Raw genomic sequence first — 15,018 nt, forward strand, 5'->3', positions numbered from 1 at the left:
CTCCTGGCAAAGTACACCAAACTCCAGCTGTTTTTGTTTTATTTTGAAGGCCATGACCGGAAGTCGTATTTATAACGTTTGTTGCCTTGACCATGGTGGTGGAACTAGGGGGAAAAAAAAGTCAGTGAGTGAAGCAGCAGAGTTCAAAGCAGAGACTCAGCACAAAGACAGCCGCGCTCAGGACTTCATCAGAGACTTTTCTCTTTGGAAACTTACTGTCGCTGATCGACCGTTTGCAGAACTGATGATAAACAACAAAGTAACTTACAGCGAGTCAACCTGGATAAAGTTCGCGTCGTAAACTTAGGAAGATGACTTTTTGCAACACCTGGTTCAGTGCGCTCCTGCTGCCTCTGCTGATCTCAGCGCAGTATCACGGAGACAACGGAATAGTCGTCCCGGAGCATGGATTCTGTCAGCAGATCACAATCCCTCTGTGCACGGACATCGCCTACAACCAAACCATCATGCCAAATCTAGTGGGCCACTACAACCAGGAGGATGCGGGACTGGAGGTGCACCAGTTTTACCCGCTGGTGAAGGTACAGTGCTCCCCGGAGCTGAAGTTCTTCCTGTGTTCCATGTATGCGCCTGTGTGCACCGTTCTGGAGAAAGCCATTCCTCCATGCAGGTCGATCTGCGAGAGAGCCAAACAGGGCTGCGAGGCTCTCATGAACAAGTTCGGCTTCCAGTGGCCGGACCGGCTGCGCTGCGAGAACTTCCCCGTGCTGGGAGACGGCCAGATCTGCGTGGGTCAAAACGACTCCTCCGCTGCCCCCACCGTCCCACCCGTGTTGTCCGTGCCGGACTCGCACGACAACTCAGAGGTTTCCACACATGACAGGCCATCCCGGTGCCCGAACGTTCTCAGGGTGCCACCGTATTTGAATTATAAGTTTTTAGACGTGAAGGACTGTGGAGCTCCGTGTGAGCCGTCCAGGAACAGCGGGCACATGTTTTTCACTGACAAAGAGATTCAGTTCTCCCGCATATGGATTTTGATTTGGTCTGTTCTTTGTTGTGCATCGACCTTATTCACAGTAACTACCTATTTGGTTGACATGCAGCGCTTCAGATACCCCGAGCGGCCTATCATCTTTCTGTCCGGCTGCTACACCATGGTTTCCATAGCCTACATAGCTGGCTACTTCCTAGGGGACAAGGTGGTGTGCAATGAGAGCTTTTTCCCTGATAGCTTTAAAACTGTAGTCCAGGGCACCAAAAAGGAAGGGTGCACCATCCTCTTCATGATGCTCTACTTCTTCAGCATGGCCAGCTCCATCTGGTGGGTCATCCTGTCCCTCACCTGGTTCCTGGCAGCAGGTATGAAGTGGGGCCACGAGGCCATCGAGGCCAACTCACAGTACTTCCACCTCGCCGCCTGGGCAGTGCCCGCCATCAAGACCATCAGCATCCTGGCCATCGGGCAGATCGAAGGTGACATGCTCAGCGGCGTCTGCTTTGTCAGTCTCAGCAACCTGGATCCTATGCGGGGCTTCGTTCTGGCCCCTCTCTTCATCTACCTCTTCATCGGGACCTCCTTCTTACTGGCCGGCTTTGTGTCGCTGTTCAGAATCCGCACCATCATGAAACACGACGGCACCAAGACAGAGAAGCTGGAGAGGCTGATGGTGCGGATCGGGGTCTTCAGCGTGCTCTACACGGTCCCTGCCACCATTGTCATCGCCTGCTTCTTCTATGAGCAGGCCTTCCGCGCTCACTGGGAACGCAGCTGGGTCAGCCAAAACTGCAGGGGCCTTGCCATCACGTGCCCATCGCAGAGCGGGCCCCGCATGACCCCGGACTTCACCGTCTACATGATCAAGTACCTGATGACACTCATTGTAGGCATCACGTCTGGTTTCTGGATCTGGTCTGGAAAGACTCTGCAGTCCTGGCATAAGTTCTACACAAAGCTGACAAACGGCAAACAGGGAGAGACCACTGTGTAGACACAAAACTGGGACTGATATGTTTATTATTACGTGTTTGTCGTGTGTGATCGTTAAGTAGCGCACGCGGTAGCCTATATTTTTTTACAGCATTTGTATTTTCCTCAAGCTTATTAGCCACTCATTCATGTCAAACCAAGGAGTATGGGGGGTTTGACAAAAGGACAAGCTGGATAAACAAGTACTGAACCTAACTGTCTGAACAAATAACAAGCATGGCCAAGGATGCCATGTGCTGAAATGCTCACCTCCCCCTCCCTGGCTCTTCTTCTTAAAGCCTCTATAAAGTCAAAAGGGGAGTTATGATCCACCAGCCAAAAACACACAAAGAAGGGAAATGAGCTGTGGAGGAATGACCCTTTCCCTCGAACATTTTCACATGTAATTAAAACCATAACTGTAAATAGTATTTGTAAAAACTCAAAAAAGTTATATATTTGTATTTAAAGAAAGTCAATACTTTTCCTTATCTGCCAGTGTACCTGCTTTACGTTTGCACTGTAAAATATGCCACATACCAAAGACCATGATCTTGTTGTTTTTTTAATGTTGTTATTATAATCACTGGTCATAAATCATCTTTTTTCATGGATTAAAAGAATGTCTACATTTCAGTCTGTTGGATGATGTCCAAGAAACTCTGTGGGTCCGGCCCACTGCATTTTCACTCCTTTAACCAAAAACATGTGCGCAGAGTCTCAAATATCACCAAGTATCAAAGGCCTGACTCTGAATTGCAAGGTAAACAGGCCAAACATTTATTTTTCTCAATTGTTTTCGCATATTTTCAGTGCTCCATAATGTTCAAACTCCCTCTTGATAATGTGACAATTTCTCTGATTAAGGGGCTGTCTGTTGTTTTTCTGAAGGGGGGGGGGGGTTGGAGTGTTGAGTCACACCTGAACATCTGTTGCCTCACACTAGAAAGCTACAGTAAAAGAGATGATTGGAATTCTGGGAAAACATTGAGCTGAGTCCTCACTATCAGCTGAATACTGTTAATAAGGCATCACCTCCATTCACTCTTCTGGTGTGTGTTCTCGAGTGTTTCACATGTACGTGTTTTGCGTCTGAGGAACAGGTGCCAGCCAGTAAGAATGTGGCAGAGGACTTCCTCACACGTACACTAACATCGCCTGCAGGTGCTAAACAAAACAAAAGACCCCTTGCTTTTTTTTTTGTTATACTGAGGGCTTGGTTAAATCAACAGGAGGTGAGAGGGGATCTGTGTCGTTGCACAGGTGTGACGGCGCCTGTTTGGTGAGGGGAGGTGTTCAGCTTTGCTGCTGTGTTGTTCCTCTGGAGTCACTGTACTCTGTGCCAAGTTGGAATCCCCCAAGCCATGCACGGCTGAAACTGAACCTGGTCCGTGGTGATGTCATGAAGTGCATGGGTGTGTTGGAGAAAGTTGATCCTCCTGCCTTAGAACAGAGACTCTGGGCATTTTGAGTGTTACGCGTACACACACAGTATACTGTACTGTGCTGTGTGTTATTATGTTGTTATTGTTAAGGCTTAGAGGGAACATGATGCCTCACATTATTCCTGTGTTAAATTAATATTTCTACAGGTTTTACCAGTCATTCCAAAACCCAGAGACTGGGTCAGGACTCGTAGGTGGGTCACCAAATATGTTTGCAGAAGATTTATGTGCATTTAGTTGAAATAAAACATGCATACAATGAAACACACACACACACACACCAGCCACTTTATTAGGTACACTGGACACTTATAAAGTCGCACAAGTGGTCTTGGTGCTTTTAAAGTCCATTTGCTTTAAACTTTGACCTGCGATAAGGACTTCAGGATACTTTGTACCTTTGTAAGAATGGGTTATAACTTCTGATCACTGGGTATTTTTGCCTTTTCTGGAACCATTTTTGTAATCTGTAGATTGGGCTATGCATGAAAGTGACAAAAGTCACTTCAGTCGCATTTTCTGATGCACTGATTTCACGTCAGCACGTCGTCTTGAGTTGCTACCATGTGATGGCTGAATTGACAATTGCATGTTGTTGTTTTTGTTTGTTTAAAGCAGTTGCACGGGTGTACCTAATAAAGTGGCTGCTGAATATCTGACAATATTGTTTTTTGTCGGTGACGATTGGTTGAGGTCTTCTGTTTGGGAAACGCAGTGTAATTAAGTGATGTGTGTGAATATCGTAGAAACGTTGTGACCCACTGAACAAGTTGATAGTTGTCTTTCTTGTTTCCTTATCTAGGGTTATATAAAGTTGGGTTGTAATAACAGACATGTAAGACTGATTAAAGGTAGGAGCAGATACTGTGGTGGGGGTGGGGGGTGGGGGGGTCCAGAACAACCATAAATCTACCTGTGCGTCTTTTCATTTTGCCATCTTATACCCCCTCGGCCGTCATCATCCCTCCCTCTCTGCGCTCAGATGAATGGGGGGAATGCGAGTGAGTCAGTGGAGTGGTGCTGGGCCTTTGCTTAGTGACAGACAGTCTCCTGTGTGCTGCTCACTTCAAAGCGCTGCTGAAACCTGACTAGCTCCTTGTAAACAGTGCCGTCTGGCCCGAAGGCCCACTTCCTGCGCTTAACTCAACTTAATAGCTGGCTTGTTTGGCTTTGCACTGAAGCAGAGAGGCGAATGACGAGTGAGAGAATGAGGAGAAGCGGCATGTGGGTGGGGTGCTGGTGGTGCAGAGTGAGATTTGTTTTAGGGTGGAGGGTTTTTTTTTTTTTGGAGAGCACGATGGAAAATTCGGCATTATTGGGTCGGTTTTGCGTTTCTCCGGGGGATAAGAACAAAGAATGGAGAGAAAAGGGAGAACTCAAATGAGGAGAGACATGGCTGTGATTTTGTGAATATTTCAACAAAAACGTTGGATCTCAAAACATCAGAATTAAATGAGAGTCAGATGCTTTGCATTTAAGCTGCGCCAGGAAAAAAAGAGAGGAAAAAAAGAGGCTTTTCGCAAAGTAATTTTCTCTCAGTAAATCTTGATATGTGCTTTACACGATATTGTACCTGCCAGGCAGGAAACTTTTTAGACGTGTATGATAATGAAATGATTTTGCTTATATTAACCAAACAAGAGCTGGTGGCTCTCTGGTATGGATTACTTTTCTCTTTGTCAGTGCCCAGTCTTTCCCGGGGGGTAGAACGGCTCCCGTGTTGTTGATCTCAAATCTTAAATCTAGCATGCAGCCTTTTCCTGCTTGCTCGAGGGCAAGAAGGGACAAGCCAGGGATTGGGGGTAAGACTGCAAGAATGCTCTTTGAGTTGATATTATGGTGTCGGCCTTGTTCGTTGGAGCTCACTCTAAGTTTGTTCAAAAGTACCAAGTTAAAGTTTTATTTCCTTTTTGTTTACTGTACAAGTATCAAGCCTATATGAAATGGCTTTAAATGGACAAATGCTTGAGGAAAAGAAATAGGAGTGTGGGGGGGGAGGGACTACCCAGGACTACCCAGACATGTAGTAAGTCTGTTTCTAATCAAATCTTGGCACAGACTCAGGAAGAGCTCATGCTCTGAGGGCTAACACTGGATTAGCTGCAGTCATACATTATCCTAACCATAGGAGGGCAGATGAGATTTTCCAGAGCGCACACACTGTGCGTATCTGTCTTGCTCTCACTTGAAAACGCTGCAGGAAGTGCAATATGTCCTCCCTCCCTCCGTCATTGCTTTCAGCAGCGGCTGCTGTGAAGGGGATGGAGCGTATCAAGTTAGCGGGAGACTGAAAATCTAAATGTTCAATTTTTTGGGGGGGGCTCCAGTCATAAATACTGAACCTGACAGTGTTCTGTTGTTTCACATCTATCTTGTAGGTTATGTTTTGACTCCACACTTGTCATATTGTTTCCTGAAACTATGATTTATCCAAGTCAAAGCCCACAAAGGAACTTTATGTTTGCTGTATTGCAAGGCAAAAGTAGAGTCACTGAAAAAGAAGATGGCAGGGATTTGACTTGCTTAAATATTAGTGTGATTATTTGTCCTCGTGGTCTATTTTAAACAGTTACCAAAAAGACCAACTAAACCATGAATTATTGCACAAATTGTGGCAAGTGGGTTTTAGCCCACCAAGCATCCTGACATAACATTCCTGGTGGCTCATTTTCATGCCTCATGCACACCATTTGTCTGGGTTTTTATTGCTCATGAGTGCCTCAGACTACTCCAGGGCAGCTCATGATGACAAGGGCACACACACACACAACACACTGGAATCTACTAACCCAGTGATGTTACGGGGAGGGTTTTTGTTGTTTTTGCCCCCCCCCCTCATGTTCTTCAGAGTTCTTCAGAGTGTGCGTTATCAGGGCAGAAAGTGAAGGAGTTGCTCCGAGTCTCTCCAGCTGAGCGGAGAGGTGCCGGCAGCAGCTGCGTGACAGATATTTTGGGAGTGTGCAGAACGCCTGGGATAATAATGGGCTTGACTGGGAGGAGTGTGTGTGGATGGGAGGGAATAGTTAATGTGCATCCAGACACCACAGTGTATAAACAACCATGCCACTCTCATAAACTTTCTGGTTGATGGTGCAAGTAGCAAAATATGACACATTTCTCTCCACTGAGTGTGTGTGTGTGTGTGTGTGTGTGTGTGTAAATTCTGATTAATTTGTGTTTGTTCATGTTGCAAAAGCTGAAGTTAGTTGACCTGCAGCCTTCCTAAACAATGCTGTAAATACGACGTTATATGCTATTTTGACATGTAAATTGAAGCTGTTGTTAAATTTTTTTGTGGATGGATTCTGAGCAGCTTCCATGCAACAAATGACCCGAAGTGATCTCTCCATCTGTGAACTGCTCCACCCACATCGACAAAGACTTTCTTTTTAGACTCTGGTTCCTTTTCTAGTTTCCTTTCCAGCATCGGCAGGAACTAGTAGTGACCTTTCAACTGAAGGGATCTGTACATGAAGCTGCTCAGTAAAAACAGCTGGAGCTGGAAACATAGCTGGAAACAGAGCCCAGAAGAGGTGGAAAGCATATGGACCTCATTACGCTGCAAGGATATCATAGAATTATTGGTCCAACAACCAAAAATATGTCAACTAGCAAAACTTTAAAGCCACATTAATAGGTTTTTTTCTTCATGCGCTGGCGCTGGAGCAAACACTCGACGAGGAAAGGAGGTTTTCGACAATCTCTAAGACGTTTTAACTGATCTCACTTCTGCATCACCCTTGAACTTTTCAGTCAGTACGTTTACATGCAGTTTAATCGAGCCATAGTCTGACTAAGACTATGAATTGGACAACTTGCCTTGAGTGCGAGTATAAATGGGGAGGAGAACATCCATTTACTGTTAGTGCTAGTATGTATTGAATCAGTTTCCTGTTGACCTTTATGTCACAGACAAACAAACAGTGAACTTGTTCAATTTTAGTCAGACTAAACATGAAATTAAGAAAAACAAATTATTGTCTTAGTCCGACTAAAATCGGACTTTTAACGTGTACGCAAACGCACTAAATGTTAAGACAGAGGCTCAGGTGTAGAGTGGTAATTAAAGAGGCACTATTCTCTCCATGACAAGACAGCTGTTATTTTAAGGTTAAAGCTCAAGTGTGCAAGTCATGGAGACAGCTAATGGTGACAAATGGAGGACAACCTCCCGCTTTCCTAGGACTGGAGTGGCCTTCGCAAACCAGAAAGGATTTGCGTTTGTGTAAAGATCATCTGCGTTAAAATGTGAATGGTACTCTCAGGCTGGTTTGTCCATTCGGCCTGCAGCGATGAAAGATGGCAGCTTCCATAAAGTGAGGCCCTTTGATGAAGTACATAAAAAAGGCATGTGGTTAAAGTGATTAAAGTGATTGTGCACCTATTCATACAACTAGATAAGTAGTTTTCTGCCAATAAACCCTCCTAAATAATACACAGTGCATCTTTAAACAGAAGTTTCATTGTGTTGCATGAAATCATTCCCAGTCTACAGTAAATAGGCAGTAGACTGAAGCCAAAGATAATAATAATATCTTCACACGACAGTGGACCCAAAGATTTGTTTCCATGCAACAGTCACACAACTCACCAGGAATCACTGAGTTTTTAGATGATGTGACATTACAGTGCAGTCATTGCAGCACTCTGAGCACCTGGATCTTCACAAAAACCAGGTGTATTAAACCGAATGAGCTTGTGCTGCTGCGGTATGTAATCTAGTATGTTATTCTCCTGTGGGCCCCAGTACGGCCTCAGGCCTCGGTGATGACTTATTGAGCGGGCTCCTCTCTGGCGAGGAGAGGAGCCCGCTCCCCCTCTTTAAACGGAGGCCCTCTTAACAGCTCTTTTTTGAGGAATTTACAGCCCCGCTCTCGTCCCCCCTTTCAGTCCAAGAGAGGGAGAGAGGGCGTGGAGTGAAGCACACACTGCAGCCTTGTCCCAACAGAGCCAGCAGTGGAAATGTACAGCTTCAGGCAAGGTGGAAGCGAAGCTCACATTTGAGTGTGTGTGTGTGCCCATCTGTCTCTCTCTCTCCCTCTCTCGCTCTCTCTCACTCTATCTGTGTATATACGTATTCACACGGCTGTATGTGGCTCTGAGCTTGTGTATGTGTTTTTTTATGTGTGTAAATCTCAGTGAATGAGTGAGTGGAAATAGGAGGACTCCAGTTCCGTACGTGCTCTCTGTAATTTCACTCTCTGCACAGCATAATCACTTCCATGTGGGCCCTCACCGAACACAGAGTGGTGGAGGGGCCTCATTGCAAAGGTGGAAGTTAAACACAGACACACACACTCTTTCGTGGAAAAGGTTTACTAAGATTTTTCACAACAGATTACTTAAAGCTCTTATAGAGTGGTCCTGTTGCACATATATGTTATAGTTATGGAGGTCTACTTACATACATTAACTTCTTTTTATGGTCAAAAACCTCCTAGTTGCTGTAAACGAGCCAATAGTAATCCTCTTTTCTGACACTGTTGCCCAGCCGCGATATTTCAGACTCAACTCTCACCCCCAGAAGACAGAGTGTGTTGTGATTGGCCAATACCCGGAAGTGACATATTCAGCACCCACTCTCAGAAGCGCAGCTCCCCCCTCTGGAACGGTCGATGCACTGCTACTCATTATCAAAACATTGTTTTAACAGTGTTTAAAAATAGCTTCTTCACGACTCCCCGCCGCAGTCCCTTTTATGACTTTGACCCGGAGTCAGACCCAGAGTCAGAAGACACTGTCGCTCGTGAAACACCTCCACAACGGACGTTATTCTTCTTCTGCGGTTCAATGTACGCAACCGGATGTGCCCAGAGTAGTGCCCGGAGCAGTTCCGGAGAACCGTTGTTCTCGTAACCGGACCGGGTTTTTTCAGAGATCTCGCTGAGCCCGAGATTACAATACAACACATCGTTCTCAGCAGTGGCTGAACTGTTTGTTTTGAACCTTCAGAGCTTCTTAAACAAGATAATGACGCAGATACACACTAAAAAACAGCGTTAATTGGAACTACCGGTCTAGGTCTGCTTTATTTGCACAGTTTTTTCAAGCAATCAAATCATCTGACTTCGAAAGTGAGCTTCAAAGCTTCTTTTTTTTTAACATTTCAAAGACATATAAAAGCAGAAGACAATGCTCTTACAAGCTCTCAATTCATGAATGTATCCACATCAGTAATTTCCCCAAGAAACAGTCAGTAGTTTTGTGGTTTTCCTTTGCATTCATTTTTTTTGTCTGTGTGTCTTTCACAATGCCCCGAGGACCGCTGGACCAGACAGTCACGGTCAATGTGTGAAACCAGCTGAGCGTAAAACAACAGGACCTTTGGCACAACGGGGTCAAAGTCACCTTTAACTGAGCTCGTCTATTTACACAGCCGCAGGGGAAGAGAAGTTATCAGCTGTGAGGAAGCGAGATAGAGGAGTGATATTTTAGGAAGAATGCACAGGAAATGTAAAAGATGTGAATCTGAATATAGATGTATGAAAACAGCTGCTGTGAATGAAATAATTTTGGTTAAAATGTGTGATAAATTAAATAGCTCTATAGTCCAACAGCTATCGTTGGCCTCCTGTTCAGTCAGTGAAAATCTATGAGAACCATTTTACAACAACGCTTAATTTTCAATGTGTGAATCATGAATCATGAATTTGCCACGGGGAGGACACAGAGACATTTTAGGTTCCCCTTCATCGTGATAGCAATGATGAGTCCAGAATGAATAACCCTTTATACCAGTGATAAGTGTTTCTTGTAAGACTAAAATAAAATTACAGTCCATCATGGATTATCATCCCTAGAAACCTGGTTTGAAGCAGGACATTGTTTGTTACCATACATTTATTACTGCAGGAAAGATGAATATACTGTCTTTAATGTTTTGTAATATTAACACCACAAAGTGCAGTATAAATATAGCACAGTGGGGAGATTTTTATCTTGCAGCATCTTCATATTTGGCCTCTAGGTGGAGCCGGTATCTTCTTAAAAACAGCCCATGGCAACACTGAAGAGGTGCAATTAGTCAAACATGCAGTTTTTGGGTTATTATTTTCAAGTGGACACCAGGGTTCCTATAGTTTAACCCTTTAACTGCTTTTCCAAGTAAATGTCTGCCTTCATTCTCAGTCTCTGTGTCTGGAAAATCCGGCGTGACTCATCCAGCATGTACTTGTGTCCTGTAGTAAAACAAGACACAACACTAGAGGGCACTACTGTTTAATTTTATTTCAAATAATGTCATACAGTATACTGTATGTCTCTGACACAGTTCTTCATGTGTTAATGTTATTTTACAAACATTTGCTGTCTGTTTCCTGTGCCACCACTGGTCTGTATGCATTTAAACACTATTATTGTGTAAGCCGGTGGTCAAACTCAAATGATCTGGGAGCCACTGAGTATCTAGTCTGGTCAGTGGGGGGCCAGTCAAGTGACAAAAAAGTCCAGCATTTTAGGAAAAGTAGGGGTATTTAATCATGTTAATGATATGTGTAATGATATTTTACAGAATTCTTGTTGGACTGATATATTGGTCACAATAAAAACAATTATTTGTGATGCAAAATTAATCTATATATAAAAACAATACAGAAATAACTTACTTTAAGTTGATATTAAGTAGCGGGCTGCATCAAACAGACATATAAACTGCAACAACACAGCAACCACAACAGCCACGCTCCATCACACACAAGAAGCCAGGGCCGTAGCACAAACTGTTTTGGTGGCAGTTGACATTACATTTGTGATTGGAAGTGCATAAAACCGACAGATTTTGACGTACGGACCGCATGCAACTGGAGCATCCAATCCAATCAGCAGGATGAATTAGAACCTAATCATAATGTGAAATACTATATTTTTCAGTTCCAGAGACCTGTGGCTAAATATTTGGTGCCTCTGTGGATCCACTGTGATGTGTGAGTTGTAATGTGCATGTGTAAATGGTAAACTTATGCATAATATTGTTGATCTGGCACTAGTTTTTCTCAAGTTGTTCATAATCGGTTTTGTAAAAACATTTTGAGTCCTTGTTTTTTATACATTATTGTGCTATTATTTTAACTTCATAGAAAAATGAAATTCTAAAAATAGCTGCACATATGACAAGAAAGCAAAACAAAAAATATTAATAAGGAAGCTACAGCACAAAACCTAAGGGATGTAAAAGTAGAAAAAAGCAGAAAGGGAGGAGGTAACGTGTGAGACACCCACAAGAAACAAGTTTTATTTTTATTTTAATCAACAACTTCCTTGTGTGATGATGCACAGAGAGATAGGATAAACAGATAAACATAGGACAGTTTCCATTGAATTCTGTCATTCTCAGGAAAACAAATCATTATTGACTTAATGCCACTTTAGTCAAACTTAACTTCGTCCACGTGTATGAACATGCAACGGTTCCACAGAGATTAACATTCACGGAGCGATACGTCTTAAATCTGCTGTGACTATCTGCAGTCTGCATTGTTTCCCTCCTGCTCAGATTCAGGAGTCACAGTTTTTCACTTCAGATGTTCAAGGACAGACGGCAAAACCAAACTAACTGCACAATGTAAAGCGAGGAGAGGTATAATAATGGACCAGTCAGCATGTCGCCCTCCTGCTCTCCACTCTATTGTGTGCAGTAAAGTGGCCCCATACTTTAATTACATTAATTATGTTTCTACACATCAAGGCTATGAGAGTGAAAAACAGTGTTGTTCTGCAGTGTCAGGGTTCCAGTTAACTTCCTCTCTTTGTGAGTTTTCTTTCTTTCTGCAACGTGTTATTTAAAGTCATTCCTTATCACACAATGTCCATCACAAGCGTGGCTGAACGGCCGATTAACACCGACAAAATTCAAGTGGAGCCTTCAAATGTATCAATGTGATCCAATATGTTCTGTCGCAGTTTCCTGAGCAGATGCAGTGTAAAGTTTCTCTCGAAAGGATTATCTTGTAGATTCACCGGTCTGATCCTGTCTGTGCATGTCGGAGCCTGTGGCTGCAGTCAAAGCTCCAAACAGGGCACATGGTGGGTGTTCATGTCCAGCAAATGCAACTTGAGAAAGAAAGGAAAAAAAAAAGGTTGCAGGATGTGTTATCTGTGTGATTAATTATTTCATCTGAAGCCTGGGTTTATTTATTTCCCCCTCCGTGTTAGTACAGAATGAATCTGTCAGCAGAGACGGGAGTGGACTTTCACAATTTGGCACATATTAAAATGTGTCAACAGTTTTTTTTTTATAAATTATGCATTTCTCAAAATTTGAGAAAGTTGACATTAGCAAAATAAATGTACATATCAGCACTTACATATTGTACTTTTTTGCTTGTGTCACATATATTCATGTATGTGCAAACTTTGAGACAGATATATATACGGTATTCATCAGCACAGTCTATTTTTTTTTAGTTTGATATTTACCTTGCAAATTATTTACACAGTACATGTCTTTTGTTCCACACTGAATGAGGAAATGCATTTCAACTTTCACCTCCCTTGTCAAGCACTCACCACAACTGTTTGACATTTTATCATGACTTTTATCATGACCATTTGTGTAGAAATAGCATACATTTCTATTCATAGTTATAATAAGAATTATAAAGTGTTAACAACCTAATTTAATTTGCATATACATTTATCAAAGAGTTTAATGTTAATAAAATAAAGTAAAACAAGAAAACCGTATGGTTTACCGTTGGGTTCATAATTACATTATTGTCACTTTATAACAAATTGGAACAACGGCAATAGTGATTTGTTGCTTGCCAAATTGTGAGCCCACGTTGACCGTGAAGCATCAGTTCACTTTATGGACATTAGCAAAGAATATATGCTGCTGCCAAAGCATTTCACAGCTACATTTACAAATCACCACTTCCATATTTTACTTTTTGTGTATGTGAAATCTTCTAAAAATTACAGAAACATATACAGTATATACAGTAAACGACTTTGAGACAGATACATATATGGTATTCATCAGCACAGTCTATATATATTTTTTAATATTTGATTTGTTTGATATTTACCTTGCAAATTCTTTACACAGTACATGTCTTTTTTCAGACTGAAGGAGGAAATGCATTTCAATTTTCACCTCCCTCGTCAAGCACTCACCACATCTGTTTTACATTTTATCATGACTCTCCCATTTGTGTAGAAATAGCATACATATCTATTAATATTTATTATAATAATGATAAAGTGTTAACAGCCAAATTAATATATATATGACTTAATCAAATTTAATTTACATATACATTTGTCAAAGAGGTAAATGATAATAAAATAAAGTAAAAGTAAAAATGATCATTTATAATGGTATAGACTCGTTGGCGGGTGAGTACAGTGCATACCATAATAACAGATGCAGATGGTGTGATACTGTACACGGTCCTGGTGTGTTCTGCTGATCGTATCAACAACATATGTGCATCGTGAAAACAAGTGTGGGCCCCTTCACGTTGCCATAGCAGCAGGTAGAGCTGTTATAAGTGACACTGCTGGTACCCGCAGAAAAAGGCTCCCTGTGCGTGTGTGTGTGTGTGTTTGTGTGTGTGTGTGTATGTCTGAAGTGGGTGGGCTTTTGATTCAAACCTATCTCTGTGAACCATTTTTGACTCATCCTCATGACTTTAAAGGGCTATTTTGAGAGTTATAAGTTGGTTCTGGGGTGAGAGGGTTAGAGTTATGTTAAGGGATAAGGTGAGGCATTTAGTTGGAATTGTTAGGGTCTATAGTATTTTCACTATGAATGCTATATGAATTTAAAAATATGCACATTTCTGAGGAACTGGTTAAGAGTAGGGGGAGATTTGGAGATTTGGGTTAGGCATGAGCTGGTTATGGTTAAGATTAGGGAAAACAAAGTCATAGCAGTGTCCTAAGAAGTGTAGCTCTATAAACATGTGTGTGTACTTATTTTTATCTTTGCAAGGTCTTTGTGGTCACATTGTCTGGGCTCCACAACTTAAAATGGCTTTTTCAGAGTTAAGAACTGGTTTTAGGGTTAGGGTTAGGTTAAGGGTTAAGGTTAGGCACTTAGTTGTAATGGTTATGGTTAAGTTAAGGGGCGACTCAATGATGTGTCCTCACTAACCAGGTATTCCCCATGTTGTGGGGACCTAAACCTGTTTACACAGTCACATTATGGGGACTTGTCTTCTTTATGGGTACAAAAATCAAGTCTCCATAACGTGAATTACTACATGTTAAGGTGAAGACATGTTTTAAAGTTAGGCTGAGGTCAAGGCTAGGAATTATGATTCAGGTTAGAGTAAGTCAACAGGAAATGAATATAAGTCAGTGCAATGCCCTCTGAAGTCACAGAAACCAGTGTGTGTGTTTGTGTGTGTGTGTGTTGGGACACACTGCACCTGTGGAGGCGTTGACTCTGAAAAGGGTGACACAGACCTTCTTTATGAGCCTTTTCTTCCCAATCAATCACAGCTGAACCGCCCGTAGGCGTGAAAACAGGAGAAAACCTTTGCGTTGCCACCGTCGCTTTGCATCACAAAGTTCAGTTGTAGCATTGATAAGTGGGAGAGCAAACAGGGATATTGATAAGCGGCAGCACACTCAACACACAGCGCACAATACGACCTTTGGCTGTGTGGATAGATAAGTTCTCCCCCCTCACAGTCCTCC

General features: G+C 42.6%; 1 protein-coding gene across 1 annotated transcript; it reads left to right on the forward strand.

Annotated features, from left to right (window-relative positions):
- Positions 1-208: 208 nt before the first annotated feature.
- Positions 209-2,457, forward strand: LOC310933180 (frizzled-2-like). Its single transcript, XM_083896604.1, has one exon. The coding sequence runs from the start codon at positions 312-314 to the stop codon at positions 1,950-1,952; it is 1,641 nt and encodes a 546-aa protein (XP_083752730.1). The 5' UTR covers positions 209-311; the 3' UTR covers positions 1,953-2,457.
- The last annotated feature ends 12,561 nt before the right edge of the window (positions 2,458-15,018 follow it).

This window comes from Microchirus variegatus (assembly GCF_963457635.1).
Source record: "Microchirus variegatus genome assembly, chromosome: 10".
Classification (NCBI taxonomy): domain Eukaryota; kingdom Metazoa; phylum Chordata; class Actinopteri; order Pleuronectiformes; family Soleidae; genus Microchirus; species Microchirus variegatus.

Excerpts from the sequence above, each read along its gene's own strand:
- LOC310933180 (XM_083896604.1), top strand. The coding sequence starts at position 312 with ATGACTTTTTGCAACACCTGGTTCAGTGCGCTCCTGCTGCCTCTGCTG.